Below are 23902 nucleotides of genomic sequence, written 5' to 3'. Positions count from 1 at the left end.
TCTTTCTTACTTATCTTTAATGGGATTTGCATTGTTTATTCCGATTTGTTCTTAATGCTTTTAATTGCTTGGCCACCAATTAAATTGATCTAGGAACCTAAAAAAACTTGAGAAATGGAGTTTAGTGTAGACTAAAATTGAGATAGCATATGATCATATTAATTGATTTGCGTATAAGATAAGGATATACTTATAGGCCATATGTAGCCAAATTAGAGCCTGAACTTAATGAGTCTGTTTTAATTTCAATTTACATAAAGATATAGTGTTTTAGTTAAAATAGATATTTTTATAAGATGAGTTGGGAGACCCTTATAAATAATTTAGGATTCTAGGTTAGCAATTCAACCCATTGAAATAAGTTAAGGAAGCGAGGTAAGATTTAGATGAAGTGTGAGGGATATTGTAATCCTAGACTTGTTTGATTTGTTGTTACTTTAATTTTTAATTAAATTAATTTCAGTTGCGTAATTTTTAATTCAATTAGAATTCAGATTGTAATTATTTGAATAAAACTAAATTGTTCTAATGTTAGTACTTAGTAAAATTTAGATTAATTCCCTATGGGATTGATACTCTGCTTGCTAATATACTATCTATTCGATACGTATACTTGCGTAGTAGAATTTTAACTGACAATTAACCATAAGGAAACCTTCAACCCTATTATTAAACCGACATGTGTTAATAAAGATAAATCCTTACATGTGTGCAAATTGCACAAGGCTATCTATAGCTTGAAACAAGCCCTTTAGGCTTAGTACTAAGAACTTAATTCTTTTCTTCTTCATTATGGCTTTAAGAACTCCATGTTTGATGCATTTTTCTTCATTTATGCTCATGACTCAATGTTAATTTATTTTCTAGTATATTTGGATAATCTCTTAGTGACAGGAAACAATCCTACAACAACTCAATTGTTCTTGCAACAATTTGCTCAAAACTTTTCCTTGAAGGATCTTGGCCACTTGAATTTTTTCATTAAGAGTTGAAGTAATTCTCACCTCTCAAGGTATGTTTTTATCTCAACATAAAAACATTCAAGATGTCTTAGATAAATTTGATATGTCAGTAGCCAAAGAAGTTCAGACTTCTATGGCAATTAATATCAAATTACAACTTAAAGATGGTGCTCACCAAGTTGATGCAATTGTTTATCGAAAGTTGATTGGATCTCTCGAATACTTGTCTATAACTAGACCAAATATAGCTCACTCCAACAATAAACTATCTCAGTTCATGCACTCTCCCAATTAGCTTCATTGGTCTAGTCTTAAACAAATTATTAGATACTTGAAAGCTACTATACATCATGATTTATTTCTAAAAAAAAAAATCCATAGCTGCATCTATCAACGTTTAGTGGATCTGATTGGGTTGGAAACTAGGATAATCATTCTTCAACCACTACTTACATTATTTACCTTGGTTGCAACCCCGTTTCATGGAAATCAAGTAAACAATGAACAATTTCTAAGTCTTCTATGAAAATAGGATATTGAGCCATTGCCAACACTAGTGTTGAATTACTCTGGGTCAGAAACTTACTATTTAAAGTGCATATTTCTTCCTCACAACCTCTTGTTATTCATTATGACAACATTGGTGCTACTTCTCTAAGTGCCAATCTTGTGTTTCACTCTAGAATGAAGCATTTGGCTCTAGATTATCACTTTGTGCATCAACAGGTTCAATCTGGCAATCACAAGGTGTCTTACTTTCTTATCAAAGATCAACGTGCGGATGGATTAACAAAACCATTATCCAAACATGGATTCTTATTTTTAAGGTCCCAAATAAGTGTTGCTAATGGCTCCACCTTATTGCGAAGGCATGTAAAAGAGTTAACTACCATAGCAACTTGAAATCAAGTAAAAAATTCAATCAAACCATGATTTTTTTGTTACTATTTCTGTTACAACTTTTGAATTCAAATTGTATATATTTTGTTATAGTTTGTTATGATAAGCTAATGCATCCTGTATAAATTTACATATTCCAAGATCAATAAATATAGGTGAGTTCACCCTCATTACTTAACTTTTATAATGACGACTGTCACCTCTTAATTTTTTAATTTTTAATTTTTTATTATAATATTATAAAATTTGAGATGTAGAGCTCTATAACTCTATATAATTATTTTTCAATCACTTTCATACAAAATCTTAAATCTATCATTGGTTATAGCCAAAACCTACTCTATATATTTACATGAAATGAAGGAAAAGGATTAATTGGTAAAAACAGACCGACCATACCGTTTTAATTCTATGAACATTTGTGTTGTTTTCTTTCCTTTTCTGCTCCTCTATTTAACTTTTGTGGTGTTAAATATTTTTCCCTTTGATATCATAAAAGAAATGACATAAGCAATGACGCCTCGTTCGCCTGGACGATTTGTACCAAGAGACAGCAATTACGAAATTAGAGATATCCCCCGTGTTTGACCAAATCTTATTACAGAAAACGTTAAAAGTTTTAGTAATCAATTGGATAATTTTTTCCTGTAACTTCAGAAATCTTCTTGTCTGGAAGTGACAATTTCTTGGTCAAACCTGTCAAAAGCTCAGACAAACACAAAGAGATGAATAAGACTTCGCCTTACGTGACTTGTATAATAGAATCCTTTCATCCGGCTCACATCGAATCAAGTAAGGCTATCTTGATTGATATTTTTTTATTTGTCTTTTATTTATTATTTATTTACTTTTTGTTTTTATTATCTTTTAAAAAGAGAAAAGAAATAATAAAAACATTGACCGACAGAGTCCAAATCAAAGTAATTAAATATTTATCTTACTATTATAATTTTTTCTAAATGGAGAGAAAGTAGGATTCCTTGTACACAAAAATAAAATAAAAATCAGACTTCATCTCTATCTGTCTAATGAAAGTTTGTCGTACTAGGCTCCTTTTATTGATTATTTTCTATTATAAAAATGTTTATAAAATAAAAAATAAGAAAAAAAATACAAATATCAAATAGTCATGATATGGTTCATTGTCAACTGCATAAGAGCCAACCTATGGGACTACCGGCCTGGGGTTGTGAATCGAGTTGTTCCAAATCTAGTTAATCACCAGCATCATATTATACCATTTTATCTTTGCACACCAGCCTTGACAAAGTCATCTATCATATCATTAATGACCTGAGATGTGTGGAATTCGTCATTTTTCCACCTTCATTTTTAAAACTTCAATGTGCATGATAACATCTCTCACTCTCCATAGAAAATTTAAGGAGCTAAAACCCAATTTATCCATTTGCAAAATCATTTTTAATTAAATTGTGAGAACTCTCCCATTTAGAAGCAACAAAGACTACGAAAGCTTCTCTAATGCCCCCCGTAGTTCCGCTAGATTCAAATCGCCGTTGCCAATTAATTTGGGGAATAAAAGTCTCAGAAATCATACCTTGTTCCTTTGGGCCTCGCCAATTTCCACTCTCTCAAGTTGCCTTTCAATGATCCATGAACGTTAAACTTGAGAGATCCATTAGGCAATAAGGCCAATATTTCCACCTTGTACCTAACTTCCGTCTCTTTACCTTCTTTGTCTCCATCGCCTCATTAGGGAAGGGGAAGAGATCTAAAACTGAGTTTTTATGATCCATTCATCTTGTTTCATACCACCAATCTATTTTAATTTTATGGCGTCAAACAATTATGATGTGCCCCAAGTATTGCCACTAAACATCGTCGCATTCTTGCATAGCCAAATGGATCTAATAATACTAAAGAATGCCATGCGATATATCTTGATACAGTCTGGGTTCGTAATTATTGAATTCCAAGCCATAAAAAATTGTGTCGCTTCTTATGAGGTAGTTCAGCTTATATCCAAATTTTGCACCACGTGCACAAGAGCTTCCACGATATATAACAAAAGAAAAATAAATGATTCACTGGTTAGTTCTCCTCTTTGCATAACATCCATATTGCCGAACTCCCATCAAGCAATCCCCGCCTTACAAGTTCTTTTTTTTATCACCACTTTACCTTTTCACACTTGCCACTAGAATATCTCGACTTTAGGGGATCCAAAACCTACCCATACCAACTTCCAAAGTTCAGAGTTAAGAGTCATTTTTGCCCATAATTGTCCTAGAAAAGGACATAGCAAAATAGTTGCCACTTGGTGATCCTTTCCATATCATACTATCTTGGAAATCCCTTCCTAAGAAGAATTTGCTGAGGATTTTATGTAATTGGTTCCATTGGAACACCTCCTAATCAAACAATCTTCTTCTTAATTGGATTTTCCAGTACCATGTGTTATCCACCTATGCTCCAAAGTCTAAAGAGTAAGATAACTCTTTGCTATATTTCATTGATTGGTTAATACTTGTATTTATACAAGAGTTGGGTTGAGTTCGGTTGACTATTCCCATCGATTGACCATTCTCAAAAGATATCTTAGAAGCAAGCTTATCATACCTATCATATCAATTAAGGATACATACATATCAATTAAAGAGATATGGGAAAGGATAGAGGAAAATTATGTAATCTTCTTGTGATTGTGATCATGACCTTCATTACTCCCTTTTAAGTTGGAGTGTGGAGAGTTGAAACACCTAACTTGCCAAGCAACTCATGAAAATGATCTCGCCCAAGTGCTTTAGCAAAAATATCTAACAACTGAAATTTTGAAGTGATGGATTGAGGAATTAAAGTTTAATACTGAATATGTTGGTGAATGAAGTGACAATCAATTTCTATGTGTTTCATGCATTCATGGAACACCGGATTTGCTACTATGTGGATGGCAACTTGATTATTACAAAAAAGTGGTATTGGATTAGAACAAGGCATCTGTAGGTCTCGTAATAATTGTATTAACCAAATAATTTCACTAGAAGTAGTGGCCATTGCTCTATACTCGGCTTTTGTAGGTGAGTGTGAAACAACTATCTATTTCTTGGATCATTATGAAATCGATGATGACCTAAGAAATATAATGTAACCAATAGTAGACTGGTGGGTGGTAGGGCATCTTGCCCAATTTGCATCACATTATGCCTGAACAGACAATGAAATATTGGAAGGCAACAAGAGTCCTTGACTTAGAGCATTCTTGAGATACCGAAGCACACAAAAACTGCATCTAAGTGTGGTTGTCGAGAATTGTGCATAAACTGACTCAATATGTGTATAGCATAACGGATATCCGGCCTTGTGATGGTGAGATAAAGTAAGTGCCTAACAAGTTGTTGATAAAGTCTTAGGTCAGAACAAAGAGGCCCAATATCAGATGCAAGTTTGTGTTGTTGGTCCATTGGAAAGGATGAAGGCTTACTACCCATCAAACCACATTCAGACAAAATATCCAATACATACTTGCCTTAGCTCAAAACTATGCCAAAAGGGAAACAAACAACTTTATGCCCAAAAAATATTTCAATCCTAAGATCTTTGATGCGAAACTTCTTGTCTAGATAACACTTTAGTTTGACAATGCATTTTGGATCATTTCCTATGACAATCACATCATCTACATATATCAAAATAGTAATAAAGGATGTCCCTTGATGAAATAAGAAAAGTGAAGAATCTGCATTAGATTTACAAAATCCAATGGCTAACAAAGCTGTAGTAAATGTGTGATACCAATTTCTCAGGACTTGTTTAAACCTATATAGAGATTTCTACAACTTACAAGCACGTTGCTTCCTATTTCGGGCAAATACTTATGGAATCTTCATATAAACTTCCTCGTTTAGGTCCCCATGGAGAAATGCATTGTTGACATCCAATTGGTGTAATTCTTAATTTTGTACTGAAGCCACTGTAAGCAAGCACCTGACTGTCACCAATTTGGCTATTAGTGCGAAAGTTTCATGAAAGTCCATCTTTTCTATCTAAGTGTAGCCTTTAACAACTAGTTTAAACTTATATTGTTCCACACTTCAATCTAGGTTGTACTTAATTTTGTACACCCATTTAGAATCAAGTACTTGCTTTCCAGGTGGCAACCTACTCAAGACCCATGTTTTAGTTTCTTCTAAGGCTAAAATTTCCTTTGCCATAGCGTCCCGCGAATGATTATGTTTCACTACCTGATAAAAATTAGTTAGCTCATTAAAGGAAAAAATGGTTACCAAGAAAGCATTGTGATCATGTGACAATCGAGAATAAGAGATAAATAGTACAAGAGAATGTGCCATAAGTTGGCCGTAGGTGTGGAAGTGTGTGTGGGAGAGGATTGTGTGAGAAAAGGTGGCAAGGTGAAATCATAGTTTGTTAAATTTCAAGAAATCTAACGAGTTTTCTTTCTTATCACTATTAAAAAATCTACTATCACAGTAGTACCAAGAGCAATACCTAGTTTTGTCTCAACATTCATTACCATCTACCGATTGGATTTAGAGATAGCTTGTGGCAAAATTCTTGCATTGCCAATTTCTTGCTTTCTATGGTGCCAAAATGACACATTTACGTTAAAAGTGCACCCTTCATTGCTTGAGGAATGATGTGGCCTAATCTTGTCTAAACTATCTGCATCACTTGACTAGTCAGATCTAGTTGTATCACATGACCCACATGACTCACTTTCAGCACAAGGCCCACTATCTTCGTTTGACCCGACCGTACTCAATCCTTATGCTAATTTATCAAAGGGCCTTAGATATAGACTCATGAATGATTCATCAAAAGCATGAACCTGGTTGTTTTGATCTATTACTACCAAATATGGTAGTATGTGTGTCGTTAGAAACCTATAAATTTATCAAATTTATACATCACGTGAAGTATAAATTTTCTTATCTTTAATGTTGAATATGCGATGCCCTTTCTGTCTGTGTGGGTAGTCCAAGAAAATACCTAGTTTGGAGTGGGGTGCAAATTTATCGTGTGACTTATTGGTGATGAGTCCATAACATAAGCATCCAAAAGTCCTGAAATGTTGGTACGTTGGTGATCTTCCAAACAAGATTTTGTACAAGGTTTTATTCGTCAAAATTGACACTGGCATCCTATTGATTAAGTACGCAGTGTCAAACATTCACCTTAAAATTTTATGGGTAGATGTGCCTGAAAATGTAGTGCTTGAGCAAATTGTTTGGCACTCAAGTGCATTATCATTGTAGTAGGTAAGTAAATCACTATGTTTGAATTCCAACCCATTGTCTGAATGCACAATTTTCACCTGTGTGTCAAATTGAATACATATCCATTGGTGAAAATGTAGTAAATAATCACGTGTTTCTGACTTATACTTCATCAAATATACATAAGTGGCCCGACTGTAATCATTACAACGATTAAAAATAAAAAGTTCTAGATAATGATGGAGTTTTATAATCTCCCCAAATATCACAATGGACAAGTTCAAAAATTCGACTAAATTTATGAGTATTGGTATGAAAAGGAAAAGGAAAACAATGTTGTTGTGCTCTATAACAAGTATCACAAAATTTATTTTTCCTAACATTAATAGATAAATCCCTAACAAAAGATTGGTAGTTCACTAGCAAATGTCCTAATCTCCAATGCCACATCTTTACGTGCCTTATATTGCTTGCCACCAGTGCCTTGCACTCTTTTATTGGTTCCAAGCTGTAGGGTCAATCACATACCCTACCCACTCCAATTGGCCTCCTTGAAGGTAAGTCCTATATAACACAAAATTTAAGCCAAAACATTAGTACACAATTCAAATCCTTCATTAATTTGCTAACTGATTACAAATTAAAATTAAAACTTGAGATCCCAAAGTCTTAGTCTAAGGCCAATGGTTTATTTAAATTAATATGGCCCAAAGCTTGTACAAGAACCAATTCTCCATTCTGTATTTAGATTGGAGGAAAATTGGACTTGTGCTTAACATTAGTGAGAAGGCCTCAATTCCTTTGTTATGTGGTTTGTGGCCCCACTATCAATGACCCATGAGTCATTGTGTCTCTCTTTCTTACCTACAAGTTGATTGGTGATATGAGTTGTTGTTCCTCCTACTTGTGGTGCTGATTAAAGGCTTGGTGCACTGCCTACACCTAATGTAGGAAAGCACCTAAAGACTTTGCTATTGTTGCACCTTTATTACTAAGCTTAAGACTGAAGATCCTATATCGCTAGTTGTGGCAATAAGAGTAGAACTGTTGTTGCTTCAATCTAAACTAGTCGCATGTTTAGTCATGCGTTTCCTTCCTCAGCTTCTACTCTAATCAAATGATTGATGATTTCAATTTTTTAGGTAGCTGATAATTTCATAACATTACTTTCTTGTATACCTTGATTTCCAACAAAGAGTGGAACGCACTAGTTCGTTTTTCTCTTCAAAACATCAATTTTGGTTTCCTTTGATGCTTGCAACAGCATGCTTCAATGTCATTACTTGACCTCCGGATAGTTGACCCACCAAAAATGCAGCGCCTTCAACGATTAGGACTCGACCTATAGCTATTTGTTTCTACTTTTCCTCCTACGCCATGATGGAATATGCTCTCTCCAAACTAGGCAGTGTATTAACACTAAGTATGTGAGACTTTACCATGCTGAAGGTATCAACTAATCCCATGAGAAAATCAAATACTTTTTCTACTCTTACATACCCTTTATTTTCCTCGCAGCTCCACATGTGCAACCACGTTTACATACAAGTATAAGATTAAAAACTCATAATTCACTCTAAATAATTTTGAGCTTATCGTAATAAGACAAAATTGACGAGTTTTCTTATTGCAATAGTTCAATCGCAAGCCTCAACTCATACATACGTGGAGTTATTCTTTGTGTGAACCTCTTTTGCAAATCTGCCCAAACCTCATAAGTTGTATCGACATGAGCCGCACTGTTTTGAATCTCCTTTGCAAGTGCATTTATTAACTATGAAAACACAATAGCATTGCGCTAAACCCATGACTCATAATCCTGAAAATTGACATCCAGTTAGATTACAGTCCTATCCATAAATCTTGCCTTGTTCTTGGATTGCAGTGCATTCAAAAAGCTATGTTTCTAAGTAAAGTAATTTTCATCATTCTCATTAAGAGGTTGTGTAACAAAAGTTAAGCCAGGATGATATGATAAATGTAAAAAGTATGAAAACTCAATACCAACCTCGATGTTGTGTGATGTTTTCGTAGATGGTACCAAGCTCACATTAACTTGATTTGCTTCATTCTCTACGATAACTTTTTAAAAAAAAAAGAGCTAAGATTTTTGTGCCTTGCTCTGATACCATAAAGAGTAAGATAACTCTTTGTTATATTTCATTGATTAGTTAATACCTATATTTATACATTAATTGGGTTGAGTTCGGTTGACTATTCCTAAAAGATATCATAAAATCAATCTTGTTTCCTAGAATATATCATACCTATCATATCAATTAATGATATATACATGTCAATAAATGAGATATGAGAGAGAATACTAGAAAATTAAGTAATCTTCTTATGATTGTGATCTTTATTAAAATCTTTAATCTTCCTTGCTTATTTATTGCAAGCACAAAAATCCTTGGAAACCAAGATTTCAGGACCAGTACTTGGATCCATTCATCAATCCAGAAGAGAATTTTGCTACCATCACCAACAATAAAGCTGATATTAGTAGAAACATAAAGAAAGAATCTATTAGAGGGGCAAATGGGGCTAACGATATTACTTCATTTTATTGAGGTCTTTTTATTGTATCCAAGAGCAGGGAGCATAAAGGTTGAGTCTTTTCCATTTTTCTCTACAATAACCTATGTCCATATACTATTGTGTTTATTTTGATACCGCTAGATCTATTTTTTCAACAATGCTCTATTTTGTAGTTGAAAATCAACAATACCCAACCTTCTAAATTCTTGTAGTTGCATTGCACACACCCCATTTTGTTCGAATCAATTTTAGGCATTCATTTACTTTATTTTGCTTTATTTATTTTAATTTTAATTTTTTTATTTGCTTAATTATAGGCTATAATTAAGCCCAACTCAGAAAGACCATTTTCATTCTTAAATGAATCCATTTTTAACTTTTGAAAATCAAAAGCCCTTAAATCCTAACAAAAAAAAAATTGACCTCACTACCATGGTAGTCAACTTGGCTGAGTTCCATGATAGCTAGCTTAACTGGCTTCCATGACAGCCTTCCTTTATCCCCAAGAAAGATCTAACCATTTTCAAGTAAGGGTAAAAAGCCCTAGTCATTTTACCTTTCCCAAATTATAAGAGCAAGTTTTTTGAAAAAAAACAAAGGTTTGCTAACGAGCTACCAAACTCAAGTATGCTGCCATTGGCAGCATCCAAGGCGCTGCCAATGGCAATAGACGTGGGAGGAATATTTTCAAAATCTTTCTCCCCTCCTATAAATAAAGGAAAAAAAAGGTATTTGGGGGTGAAAAAGAAGAAACCTAAAAAAAACCTCAAAGAGAGATCCGAAAAAACGTAGAAAACCCTAAAAAAAAGAAAAAAATCCTAAAAAATAATATTTAAAAAAATTTAAAAACCCAAAAAAAAAGAAAAAGAAAACAAAAACCTTAGTTTTTTTTTCTTTTCCAATAGTTAACCTTATACCTAAAAATCTTCAAGAAAATAAAAAAAGAAAGAAAAAAAATGCAGCAAGAACAAATTCCTTAAGAAGAAGGATGTGATTGTGTTTTAAGGTTTTAAAAGTAAGGAAGTAGGGACAAGATTCGAGGGTGAGAAACAAAAAAGGAAAAGAGAGAGAAAGGGGTTATGCAACGGTATTAAAGTGGCAAAGCAATGGTTGTTAAAGAGGGTTAGGGTTTCGATTAAGTCTTAAAAAGAAAAGGAGGAAAGAGTCGTTCGAGTAAAGAGAGAAAATAAATGAGAGGATTAAGGAGAAAGAGAGAGAAAATGAAGCTTTTATACTTAGGGCAACGAGAAGTTTAGGGTTCTAAGTGACAACATTTGGAATAGCAAAATGAAGTTACTAATGGGCTTCAAATTATGTGAGCTGTCATTTTGGGCTTAGATTAAGTAGATCTGAAGATGGTCTTTGCCCATGTTGGGCTTGGTCAATGAAATGGACCAAAAGAGAAGTGCGGACCTTGTTCGTAGAACTCGTCTGTTCGGAAGTCCCTAGTCCATGTTTTGGTATATTTTGAATCCTTTGGTTTATTAGGCTTTGCTTGCATATTTATTTCTTTATTTGTTTGTTTGTTTTTTGTTTTGTGTTTATGTATTTAGTTTCTTGAGTTTTTCTCCCACTAATATATATAATATGATTTTTTTTCTTATGAAGAACTTAGTTATATAAAATATTATATGATAAAATATATAAAGGTACATAAAACAAATACGTGATTAGTTTTTACACATTGCATGACTAATTTTTAAGAATTGCTTAACTGACTTTAGGCATTACTTGACTAAGTATTGTATGACTGGTTGATATGACATTACGTGACTAGTTGATAGGTATTGTGTGACTTGTTAGTAAGGCATTACGTGACTAGTTAGTAAGGTATTGTGTGACTTAGACATTGCTCAAAAATCAGTTACGCAATGCCTAAAACTAATCATGTAATGCCTAAGAACTAGTCACGTAGTGATTAAGTCACGTAATCCCTAAAAACTAATCTCACAATACTTAAAAACTAGTCTAATCAATTTGAACTCCTTAACTTTTGAGGTTTTATGAATAAACCAATAAACTCAAGAATCTAAAACACATACTTTTTTTTTGTTAAGTCATAAAATTGTGCATTTCATAAAAGATGGATTACAAAACTCCATAACTCTTCAAAGTAAGACAAAATATATCCCTATCGAAAGGGCCTTATTCATTCCCTTTATGCAAAAATAAAATATACTCCATTTACAAAATATTCCCTGAACAATTTCAACTCAAAATCCTTAGCAAACATGCTTAACAATCATCCTAATCCTAGACACAACAAAATTGTGAACCACCATAAAACCCATCAAATATGCTTTAGTTGTTTCTTCTCCCTGAGCCCATCATCTTAACCAATTCGATCCAACTCATCAGTACAGGCATCTCCAAAAAGCATTCAGTTACCACATTCATCATGCTGCTTGCAATCACCATAGAAGTGTAAAATCGTTGTTCATCGCCCTTGAGAACCCTAAGATCCACCATCCAAAAAAAAAAACGAAATAAGAAAAAGCTTGATATCATCTCTACTATTTGGATAGCGAGATAGACAGTATTTGACTAGAGAGAAAAATCAAGATTTAATTTTGAAATTTTTATCTGACTGGTGGGATAGAAAAAATTGAAATCATTTTAATTTGTCTAAAATTGTTTAAAAGGTATTGTTGTCAAGTTATGTCAAAATTGATTAAAAATAGTTAAAATTATAAAAAATAACATTTTTGAATTGAACTTATGAGGAAGGTTATTTCTCACAATTTCTTTAAAATACAAAGCTTGAGCATCAAGCTCTAAAATCAAGTTAAACTCGAGCACGGGCGTTGTATCAGCCTTGCTCAGCTCAATACCAACTTAGGTGGAATAAAAACCAATAAAATACAAGGTTAAGTATGACTAGGACTAGGATAAAGCCCTTACTTCTTCCCATGATAATAATGCAATGCTATTAGGATAAGCCCCCTTTAAAGTACACAAAGCATTTCTTGGACAACAATTAGACAAATCCAGTTCAACTAATCGATAATTGCTTGTATATCTTAAACTTGGTCCTCTTCCATGTTGCACATACAACTCTATGTAGCAACTTGTCACATAATTAATAAACGGGTTCAACTTTCAAGTGTTTCATATAAGTGCACGAGTATTCGATTTAATATATAGTAGATATTTAAATCTCTTATTTAAGATAGACTTAATTCCCTTTCCATGAAAATATATATAAAAAAAACTTGAATATAATATTTACATCTTTTCTTACAAAAGACAAAATAAAATTAATAACTTAAAATCTTGGATTATTTGAAAAGCATAATAAAGCTTTTTTTTTTTGTCTAAAAATTTTTACTTCCAACAAAATAGACTTCAAGTTTGATAGAGCCCAAGAAAAGAGAGAGTACTGTTAGTCTATTAGTGGAATACAAGCTCAAATTTGAGAATATTGGGTATGTTTTCTCTTTTCATCCCTAACATTTGCATTTATTGAGCCTAGGGATGACTAAGTTAAAAAAAAATATTGAAACTAAAACAACTCAATTTTAATAAACCCAAAAATAAATTATTACTTTAGTGATTACTTAAATAGCTGGCAAACAATCACTTTCCACCAACAAATTATTAAAGCCCTTAGCTAACTCCCAACTAGGGACGAAACTAGTCAAATTTTATTAAAGAGGTTAAAGACGAGAAGAAATAAGGGTTAAAAAGTTTTAAAATTAATATGTTAAATTTAACCAATAATCAAAAATTTTATAATAGATAATAATTTTATACAATAAGTAAATAAAAAAGAATAAGAAAAGAACGACTTATAATAATTTTTTTTAAAAAAGTTATGCTCGATAATGTTTTCTGAATATTAATTCATCAATTATTAACTCTATAATAAAAAAACTAGTAATGTCTTTTTCAATATAAATATTTAAATTATTTACAAGAAACTCATTATCCATTTTGTTTCAAAGTGTTATTTTTATAATTTTCATTATTGAAAAATTCTCTCTTTAGTTATTGTAAAAAATAAAATACATAATAAAAAAAAGAACATGATAAATAAAATATAAAATCTACATAACAAAAAAGAAAAGAAAACATGGTTGATGTTTTGTAAAAATTTAAAAAAAAATCTATAAAAATTATAAACATATGAGCAAATAAAATAATAAAATAATAAAAATAGAAAAAGAAGAGAACAGAAAAAATATATAAAAAATAAAATATTTTAAAATTTTGGAGTGGGGGAGTCTATTATGCTCCGCTCCTACTCCCAACCAAACAAAATAACCCATATCTCCCCATGAAGAGATCCTGCCACATTCCTAACTCTCCTAACCGCACTTGGCACTACAATTCCCTCACAATCCTGAACCACCATACCAATCCTCGTGCCTTTTCATCCTTCATGATTTGCTGCATCATCATTAAACTTGAAATGGGAAGTTCGTATGGTGGGAGCTCAATTTGGGACTTGTAACGTAAAGCACGATGAGGGACATCGAAAGTGAATATGATGACACCCCTTCAACAACCAAATTCGTTTATCCATTACCAGAGTGCTTAGCAAATACAAAGCATGGAACACAACATGTTGTATCTTTTGTTGGAGAATATTTCAACCAATCAAGATACAGCTTAAATCAAGCGCAAATAAATTGTGGACCATTCTTTTCATTTGTTGGATAAGTATCATTTTGTGGAATCACTTTATATGGACCAAGCCTAAGATAAGTTCTGTGTATTGCATCCCTTTGGTCTTTTAAGTAATCACTTATTGACTTACATAATCTTAGATCACACTCTAAGAAATGATCATTAAATCCTTTAAGTTCGATATTGGCAAACTTAGGTGAAATTTCAGATAAGGAGATCTATGTTTTGAAAAATTGAAAACTTTTGGATGAGGATTATAAACATTTATAGTATACATGCCAAGAATGGGAATGTTAACATTGTCTTGTAGAGATGTAAAAATCAATTTTTGAATTAATAATGGCGAGCTCATTTTGTATCTATTTAATTTTTTTAAAAAATAAAATTATTAAATTTTTTTAAATATTTTAATCACATTCTTATTCAGTTTTAAGTTAAATCTTCCAAATTGTGATTAATAATGAACCATGCATATTAATAATTGAACAAACTCACATAGCAATAATAATATAACCTAACTTTGACATTATGTTTTGATTGTCATTTTTACCTATAAGAGAATAAAAGTATTCCTATTAAATTAAAATATATAACAATAATTGATCCAAATTATCCTTTATAAATTTAAATATTATTAATATAAAATAAACAATTTAGTATAATTATTTGGTTTACAGAGTAGAAAGGGATTTCAAATTTATATGAGTTAAAGGATAAGATTAAAAAAAACTAAAAGGAAAAAACAGTTTAAAAAACATGAACGGTTTCTATTAAGAAAAAAAATTGTATGAGTTAACAAAACAACCAACAAGGAAAGACTTGAAGGTTTTTATAAGAAAAAACACAAAGGAGAAAACGGAAACAGGAAGGGAAAAAAGGGAATGATTTGAAGGGTTTTTACTAAAAAAAAAAGAATTTGAACTTAATAGGGATTAAATGAGTTTTTTAAAATTTAGATTAAATTTCTTACCATTACTTTAAAGTAGTTTATTTGAATTATTTAAAAGTGAGAGGTTATATATTTTGAATTTTATAAATATAAAATAAAATATATATATAAATTCCCCGTCACCTCTCCCCCTCCGACTTTGTACCATGAGTGAGTACAGTATGGTGTGTAAAAATGCAAACGAACGCTTTCTGTGAAAATAACTCACCACTTGTCATACATGTAGGATAATAAATTTCGTAACACTCTTTAACACTCAGGTCAGACCACGTTGGTCTTAGATGAGTATAGTAGCTCGAGGACTGATGTACGCAAGTATCAATATCAATATTAAACTTGGGCCTATAGCTCCAAGCCAGGCCTGTCGTCATTTTCCTTTGGTGATTTGCTTTTATCCAAAAGAAGATTCTACAAGAAAATGACGCCATACCCTGAGTTGAGTAAGAATGCAGTGAAGCAATGCTCGCAGCAGCATTAATATCTTCGTCACCGTGCAGAATCTTCTCCAGATATCTTGTTCCGAAGCCCTCTTCCTTTACCCTTTCACGCGTTCTCTCTCCCTCTGCTGCCCGCTTTTCAATCCGATCAATGGCTGACTCTGCGTTTAAGAAAGTTCAGATTCAGAGAGACGATACTGTCAGTTCAACTTTCCTTTTCCTTTCCTATTTGTTTTTTTTTAACAGTATGTAAATTATGGGTTTCGCATTTTTGAATAGTTTTGATTTTTGGGTTGTTGAAATGCTTATATTTGAGTAGTGGAAAATGTTTGTTAGACTCGGTTTGGTTGGTATTCGTGCTTGTGCATGAATTTTTTAAGAGAACTGAAAACAAAAATTGATGTTTGTATTGAGTAATCATGTTAGAATTAGTGGTGCATTTTAGTTTTATGATCATTTTTAAATACTAACAAAATTGTTTTCTACTTTTTGCTTTTCATTTGAGCATCTTATATGAAGCAAAACGTAAGTAGTAAAAGCAAAAATGGAATCGAACGGAGCCTTATTGATTTGGGTTGTTCTCACTATTCTTTGAAAAAAATTGTAATGATCAGGCATTTGACGCATATGTGGTTGGCAAAGAAGATGCGCCTGGAATTGTTGTTCTTCAAGAGTGGTGGGGTGTGGATTTTGAGATAAAAAATCATGCCCTGAAGATCTCCCAGCTGGACTCAGGATTCAAAGCTCTTATTCCAGAGTAAGTATTACAGTCCACAATGCTTTTTCTTTTGGCTCAATTGTGATAAGCTTTGGTCACCTGGCATTTGCTGCATTTGAATGCTAATTCTTTTTCTTTTCTCACCTTGTTTCAGTCTGTATCGAGGAAAGGTTGGTCTGGATGTTGCAGAAGCACAACACCTAATGAATGGTCTTGACTGGCAAGGTGCTGTAAAGGATATCCGTGCTTCGGTCAACTGGCTTAAGGCTAATGGCTCAAAGAAGGTGTGCCACTGGTTATTCATTGTCAATTTTGTTACAGCCTTATGCTTACTTAAAGCATGTTTAAAGTTCAACACTCCACTGTGTGGACTGTTCTGGTGCTTATTTGACTGAGACAAGTGGAAACAAATATATGAAGCTGAGATAAATTTAATACTTTTCTATTGTTTGGATAGCTAAGTGAATAGAGAAGCTGAAAGAAGATTAAATATTATGGGCAAGCTGTCATCCTCTTTATCTAAAAAGAGGTTTAAGGGAAATGAGATTTAAATATTGTTAATTCTTCTCCTTTAAAGAAGGTAATAAAAAGAAAGCTGAATATATAGTGGATCAATGATTTCATAATTGCAATTTACCTCTTATTTACTTACCATTTTTCTTATTCAAACAACAAAACGGGCATCGCCTTCATCTCCAATATCCTCTCATCTCTTCTCTTTTACATTTTATTATTTCCCTTGTCTCTTCAGTTCTCCTCTAAGTTTTACTGCCAAACAGGTTCATGATTCTCCTATGCAAATTTTAAAGTCTTTTATTCTTAAATGTGTACCATGATTTTGTGCTGCATTTTCAATTACTTTGTTTTATGATTGTTGTCAGCCTTCATTTTCTGTTAAGAGGTGAATATTTGATTTATTACATCTATGCTGCTTTATGTCAACTAAATTTCCTGTGAAGTTCAAAACATTGGTCAGTGAGCAATCTCTGATTTCATTGCAATAGGTTGGTGTGACTGGGTTTTGCATGGGGGGTGCTCTCTCTATTGCAAGTTCTGTTTTAGTTCCTGAAGTTGATGCTGTTGTTGCATTTTATGGGGTTCCTTCTCCAGAACTTGCAGACCCTGCCCTGGCCAAAGCACCTGTTCAAGCTCATTTTGGAGAACTTGATAACTTTGTTGGATTTTCAGATGTGACGGTATGGCAATTCTTTACTCTCCCCATTTTAACTTTCACCATTTGTTTGTAGTTGTATTTAGAAATAAATTTCATGTCTGTGACTTAGTTGTTGAAGTTACTACTCTGGAAATGACCGTTAATTTGTTTCTTTGAGAATAAAAAATTTTCCACCACCACACATTCCATAATGAGAGCTTAGTTGCTAGGTTCAGTTGCAAGTCTTTCTAGAAAAGCTAGGAATAATATTGTCCAAAAGTTTAACACCCACTTTGGTCTTTCTGTTTTTTTATGTTCACAAAGGGTGAAAGTTCTATATTTTAAGAATTAATTTGGTAGTCATTTATAAGAATAATTTTGAGGATAACTATTCTTAAATTCCATGTAATTTGAGAACCCATACTATGCCAAATGTACAGCTATCTAAAATGATATTTGCTCTTTAAATTGTTTTTTCTTCTTCTCTCTGGAAACACTCTTTGAGACATGATGACCAAAAAACCTGAAGACTGATGGCTTGTGCAAAGTTGTTTTGGTCCTTCATAACCACTTCAAAATCTACTTGTTGGGGGTAAGATTTTATCACATGAGAAAATTTTATCACAAGGGTGCTTCTTTTTGTTTGATTCACCTTGCTCTAAAAGTGTCAAATTTTATCTGAACCATGAGAAAATTTTGTTAATAAGTTAATCTCACAAGGTAAATTCACTTCCTTTTCCTCCCAAAGCCCTATCTCCAACATCTTCAGCCTGATTGTAATTAGGCCTCCCTATGTCAATTGACAATATGAATCCTTTCTGAAACCCTATTTTATAAGACCTTTCCATCTTAGAAGTATGATTGAAGAAACTTGGTAAGTCTTATTCCTTGGGGACATAAGGCAAGAAAATGACTTTAAAGTTTACTTTGGAACCCAGAACTTAATCCAGTGGATGTTTATCATAGAATTTTGATTTCTTGTTTGCAAATATTTGTTGACCATATAACAAGTCTGATAGACGAACAACCGGATGGATTGGTTCCTTATTCACTGGGTTGAAGTCTTTGGATATTACATTATTACTGTAGTTTCTTGAATTCATACTATGAGGTTGTAGATTTCATATATCCAAGTTGTCTCCTTGCATATGATCCTTTCTTCTCCCCTTCAAGGGGGGAAATACAAACTAACCTCCTGCCCATGGTGTTAGCATTAGTTGTATTATTCTTTTTCTTTTATTTGTTTTTCTAAGAGGTGCTTCTTCCTTGACGATCAAGGTTTTTATTTCTTGTTTTGGTGCGCATATCTATCTAATGAGTAGTTCTAGAGGTTAACAACACAATGGATTCGTTTCATGATTATTTGTATTTAAGTCTCTAAGGACATCATTGCTTTTTCTTAGTGGAAAGAGAGAGGGCAGGAAGTGGGGGGTTGATGCTTCTGCTGTAGTGAAGAATTATGAAACAACCTGTTACAGTTACTAAGATTAATAGGAAGAAAACTAGTGTTTTATGAAGAAGGTATAACCCCCTCTGCAATCTGTGGTCTACCCTTAATTTTTTGTTGCTTTTTTTGAATTTATTTTCTATTTTTACTCCTTTTTTCTCTTTTTTTTTTTTTTCATTTGTTTCCTCTGTCCTGTCCACCTAATGAAAACGTCCGAACCGACTCAAGAAACGAAAAAATGCAGCTAGCCGTTGCCAGCAAGCATGCCTGATCTAGCTGCTTCTGGCGCTCCAAGCAGCCAGATCTAGCTACAGGGGGCGCCATTTTGGTGCTCAGGGCAGCCACATCTGACCCCTGCTCTGTTGTTTTGGCCCCTCCAATGGCCTTAGCTAGCTGTTGAATCACTGTTTTTTGTTTTTTTAGTTCAAAATTGATCTCTGGCAATTCTAACAATGGAAAATAAGAAGTTCCGGCCAACATTCTCTCTCTTGGATGAAGGATACAACTAGAATTTAATTAAATGTACAAGGACAAAATTATACAATAAACAGTTCTATTCCAAATGGATGAGGAATAGCCATTCTGAGGTGAGTAAAGAATGGCTATTATTGGGTTTGACTGGAATAGACTCGTGGACCAGAATCATTATTCTTGCCCAAAGATTGAACTAATCATTGGAACCATTCTGAGGTGAGTAAAGAATGGCTATTATTGAGTTTGACTGGAATAGACTCGTGGACCAGAATCATTATTCTTGCCCAAAGATTGAACTAATCATTGGAACCAACATATCACACAGAACAAAGCCTGAATGGAATGGCCTTTCAAGCCAACCAAACATGCTTTACATACATCATTTCTTTCCTTAGGGGAAAGTGAGGGCAGGAAGTGGGGGTGCAGATGCCTCTGCTGTAGTGAAGAATTATGAAACAACCTGTTACAGTTACTATCATCAATAGGAAGACAACTAGTATCTTATGAAGGATAGGTACAACCTGTTCTGCTATCTGTGGTCTATCCATGCCAACACCAAACACACTATAAACATGGTTGGATATGTATCAACTATGGAGTAGCAAGGTGAAACATGATAATAAGCAGTTTCAACAAGGGAGAATGCTTAGACTTGGATAGTTGTGGAAGCCTGGTTGTATTTTTAGTGGCAGTGATAGATTCTCGACCAGTGAGATGGATGGAAGGTCGCACCTCATGTTAAGGGAAAAAAAATATTGAATAATGTGCATGAATCTCTGATATTTGCATTAAATATCTTTTAATGTAAAAAAAAAATTAAAAATATACTCAAAGGTAATGTGGAATGTACAGAGAGAGAGAGTTGTAGTGGTAGGCTCTCAAAACAAGAGAACATAATTTTGGGAATCCCTGAAAAGGAAAGATATGCATTCAATCGAGATGAAGGGAATAATTTTTTTATTATTTCACCCTGTTGAGTCAGTATCCTAAAATCCTTTGAAATTTGCAATGTCATTTCATTCATATTTCTGTTCTATCCACAAGCCATGTTCATGTCCATTCCTAACTTATGTCTCTTACCGGTAGCATGATTTTGATAAACCATTTTGTTTCAATCTGCATTTCTTGAATTGGTGAGCAGAATGGAAAGTATTTATGACTCATGTCTCTTTCTAAGAATTATTCATGTAGGGAAATAGACTTCTATTTTTAGTAGTCTTCTGGATGCTTATTGCTTGGATTTTATTTTAAAACATGCTATCAATAGAAAGTTTGAAAGACTATTTTTGATTATATGAGGTTATTTAGTTTCGCACATTGAATTCTAATAATTTGTCTTTAGTAAATCTGATTGGTGATTATTACGAGGGAAGAGACATAATCAAACCATAATAGGATGATTATAAAAACGTATACAAGAAATTAGTTATTAGGTTTTGCAATGAACAATTTTACTAGATGAAGCTTTTAAAATTGACCAGGAACCTAGCACAGTGGCGTACTTCATTATTACTCCCAGAACTTTGCCTACATGTAAATTGTTGATGGAAAGAGAGAATGCATTTTCGTTTTTGGCCACAAGGAAGAGAGTAAATTTTTGAATTTGTCTTTGTTTTCGTGCTATAGGGATTGGATGTGATGCATGTCCTGTTATTAATTTGTTGATATAATGATCATATAGCTGGTTTCAATAGGTTCTTATTTTTGTTACTTTTTTTTTACTATTTGCTGTTTACTTCATATGTTGTTGTAAAGAGAAGCATTAAAAAAATGTAATATCAAGTTAAAAATAACTAAATGATTATAAAGTAGCACATTCAAATATCATAATTTCCTATAGAAGTAAAACAATACTTTTTGTCGAGCATGAAGGTAACTTTTACTTTCATTGTTTTTTTGTCAAGCATGAAAGTAACTTTTGCTTTCAATTTTTGAGTTTTGGTTTTCTCAAAGGCAATTGTTAAAGTTGAAGGGGATTCGAATCATGTTAAGATGAATCATAAGCAATGGAATATTAAAATTTTAATCTCTTAAGCTATGGGTCATTTTAATGGAAACTAATTTAGAAAAACCACAAAAAGAAGATTTTTAATATACTTGAAAGTTTGATGTTTACTATCTTTGGTGGAGTGTTCTTTGGGTTTTCATTTTAGACTTTTGTACACCAACTAAGACATATCAAACAATAATAGTATAATTATCCTATCTCTAATAATGATCTACACAATGATTTGTCAAAATCTCTATACTAAGAGTGTGTAAATCCTTAAGCTAAAGTTTGTGCTAGCAAATTTTCAACTTTGAGCTTTTTGATGTTTTTTTTTTAGCTGTGATCCTATTTTAACACATAAGAAAGTAAAAACAGAACTCTTTTATATGTTCAAGAGGTAGCTAAAGGATTTTTTTTATAAGGTGAATTGACCTGCTTCATATCCAAAGATTAAAAAATGTCTTGGGTTAATTGTACTTTTGTTTAATTCTCCGTCAAATCATATTTGATTTAGTCCAATATTTAATTGGATTAATTTATTATAAAATTAAGTAAATCACATCCAATTGAATTCAAATTAATTTTGATGATTCATCTTATGTGTGTAACTCATTAAGTGCCTAATGTGTTGATAATAAATATAAATTAAGTAAATTAAAAGTTTATATTTATATTTCTATATCATGAGTGGCATCTAGCAATATATTACGGTCACTCAAATGTGAAAAGAGTCAATATGGTTTGATTAACTTTTCGGTGTACATTATTTCAATGTAATTTGATCCTTTCATCATATATCTCGAATAGATAAAAGCTTGGCTCGGTGTATACCTTTTAACTTATTTATATTAGTCTTACAGCTTTCATATTGACCTATTAAGATTGCCTTGGCCAAGGATTTTTAGTCAACATAAGTCGAGAAAATAAGATGTCTCTTTAAAATCAATTAGAATGATGAATCTTTTCTAAACTACTTATTTATCTTTACATGCTTCATGCCACACTAAAAAATATCTTATTTAGGCATCTTGTTACTTCCAAACTCATAGAGGTGAAATCAAAACATGAAAATTCACATATAAGATGATCTGGTATCACAAGTTTAAGGATTATTTACACGATTGACACATAAGAGTATTTCTATAGACATTTGAGTAAAATATCAAATGGAACTCTTATAGTAGGTCATGTTCAGTGAACTTGTTTCTTAACAAGTACTTACATACTATCTTCAAATATCTCACATACTTCAACCTATGAGATCAGTCGTTTGCTTCCAAAATAAGGAAGCGTAACATGTATTAGTCTCTGAGCATTGTCAATATGTTATTCTTGATAATACAATAACCAAGAATATATTTTAGAACAATGCTCACATACATAAGAATTTGATAATTATAATTTTTATAATTTCTTTATAAGGACATTATATTTTAAGGACTATATTTACATAAGTCTTTAATAACTCGTTATAAATAAACTCATAGATCAAGGAATATCTCATACATTATATAAAATTTTCATAATGTATTAAACATGAAATATGGTTAATTAATATAGTGATGTACAAGCATAAAACCGATTGGCTTGCAAGGTTTACACTAAAAAAAGCAATGAACAATAGGAGTGGATATTTCAATGAATATTATAAGTAGTAGACAATTAACTCCCTAATTGATGGTTTGTCAGGCTGCGAAGGCTTTGGAGGAAAAGCTGAAAGCATCAGGAATTCCGTGTGAGCTGCATATCTATCCAGGCAATGCACATGCCTTTATGAACAGATCCCCTGAAGGTCTAGAAAGGGGGAAGGGCATGGGAATGCCTGATGGGGATGAAGCTGCAGTCCAGGTTGCATGGTCTCGATTCCAATCATGGATGACTCGTTTCTTGTCATCTTAATTTGCTTTCGTAGTTTATTATGACGTGTGCTTCTTGTTCTAGCATAATTATCAAATATCTCACTGGTTTTAAGCAGAGCTATAAACAAGCGTGGGGTTTGCTGCCATATATACTGAGAGGTATTGGTTTGAAGACAACCTTGAAAATCAAATTGGGTATTGTAAGTCCTATAATAATCTGTATTTGCATGTATACTATTTTCCTAATGCGTTTGGCCGTAACTCTATCTTGATATGAACTCAGATTTGTACTGTTTGTCCCTCTCTCTCTCTCATATACTAAATAAGCTTTTGAATTTTCCCACTTTATTTATCTATTGTACTCAAATAAGCACCTATTTTACAATTTGTATTTGTATAAGTTTTAACGTCACGTAATCTTAATAATTGTTGATCTGAATATCAACATAAGTTTTATTACGTGACAGTTGATTGAGTTGGAAAAGTTTATGTCCGAGACAGTTATTTAATTAATTGTCATGTCAAAAAAACAAAAAGATTTGTTTTGAGTAAAAATTATAAAATAGATATGTATTTAAGTACAATAAAATAATAGTTGAGTTTAAAAAGTTTAAATATTTTAGATGCTTATTTATTATTTAGCTTCTTTCT

At 32.6% G+C, this 23902-nt stretch overlaps 1 protein-coding gene across 1 annotated transcript; it reads left to right on the top strand.

The window, feature by feature from the left end:
- The first annotated feature begins 15552 nt into the window (after nt 1-15552).
- On the top strand, nt 15553-23552 carry LOC110409878 (alpha/beta-Hydrolases superfamily protein). The gene is made up of 5 exons (XM_021419372.2): nt 15553-15809; nt 16225-16367; nt 16483-16612; nt 17333-17524; nt 23082-23552. The coding sequence occupies exons 1-5, from the start codon at nt 15633-15635 to the stop codon at nt 23289-23291; spliced, it is 852 nt and encodes a 283-aa protein (XP_021275047.1). The 5' UTR covers nt 15553-15632; the 3' UTR covers nt 23292-23552.
- The last annotated feature ends 350 nt before the right edge of the window (nt 23553-23902 follow it).

This window comes from Theobroma umbraticum, unplaced genomic scaffold, assembly GCF_002168275.2.
Source record: "Theobroma umbraticum cultivar Fairchild unplaced genomic scaffold, ASM216827v3 scaffold_44.0, whole genome shotgun sequence".
In the NCBI taxonomy this organism is placed as follows: Eukaryota; Viridiplantae; Streptophyta; class Magnoliopsida; order Malvales; family Malvaceae; genus Theobroma; species Theobroma umbraticum.
Note: the sequence above shows the minus strand (reverse complement) of the source record. Positions and strands in the feature narration are given on the sequence as shown.

What these genes read in the sequence shown, in the direction of transcription:
- LOC110409878 (XM_021419372.2), top strand. Translation starts at nt 15,633, where the DNA reads ATGCTCGCAGCAGCATTAATATCTTCGTCACCGTGCAGAATCTTCTCC. An exon ending in TTCAAAGCTCTTATTCCAGA is followed by an intron (nt 16,368 to 16,482) that starts GTAAGTATTACA and finishes ACCTTGTTTCAG; the next exon opens with TCTGTATCGAGGAAAGGTTG. An exon ending in TTGGATTTTCAGATGTGACG is followed by an intron (nt 17,525 to 23,081) that starts GTATGGCAATTC and finishes ATGGTTTGTCAG; the next exon opens with GCTGCGAAGGCTTTGGAGGA.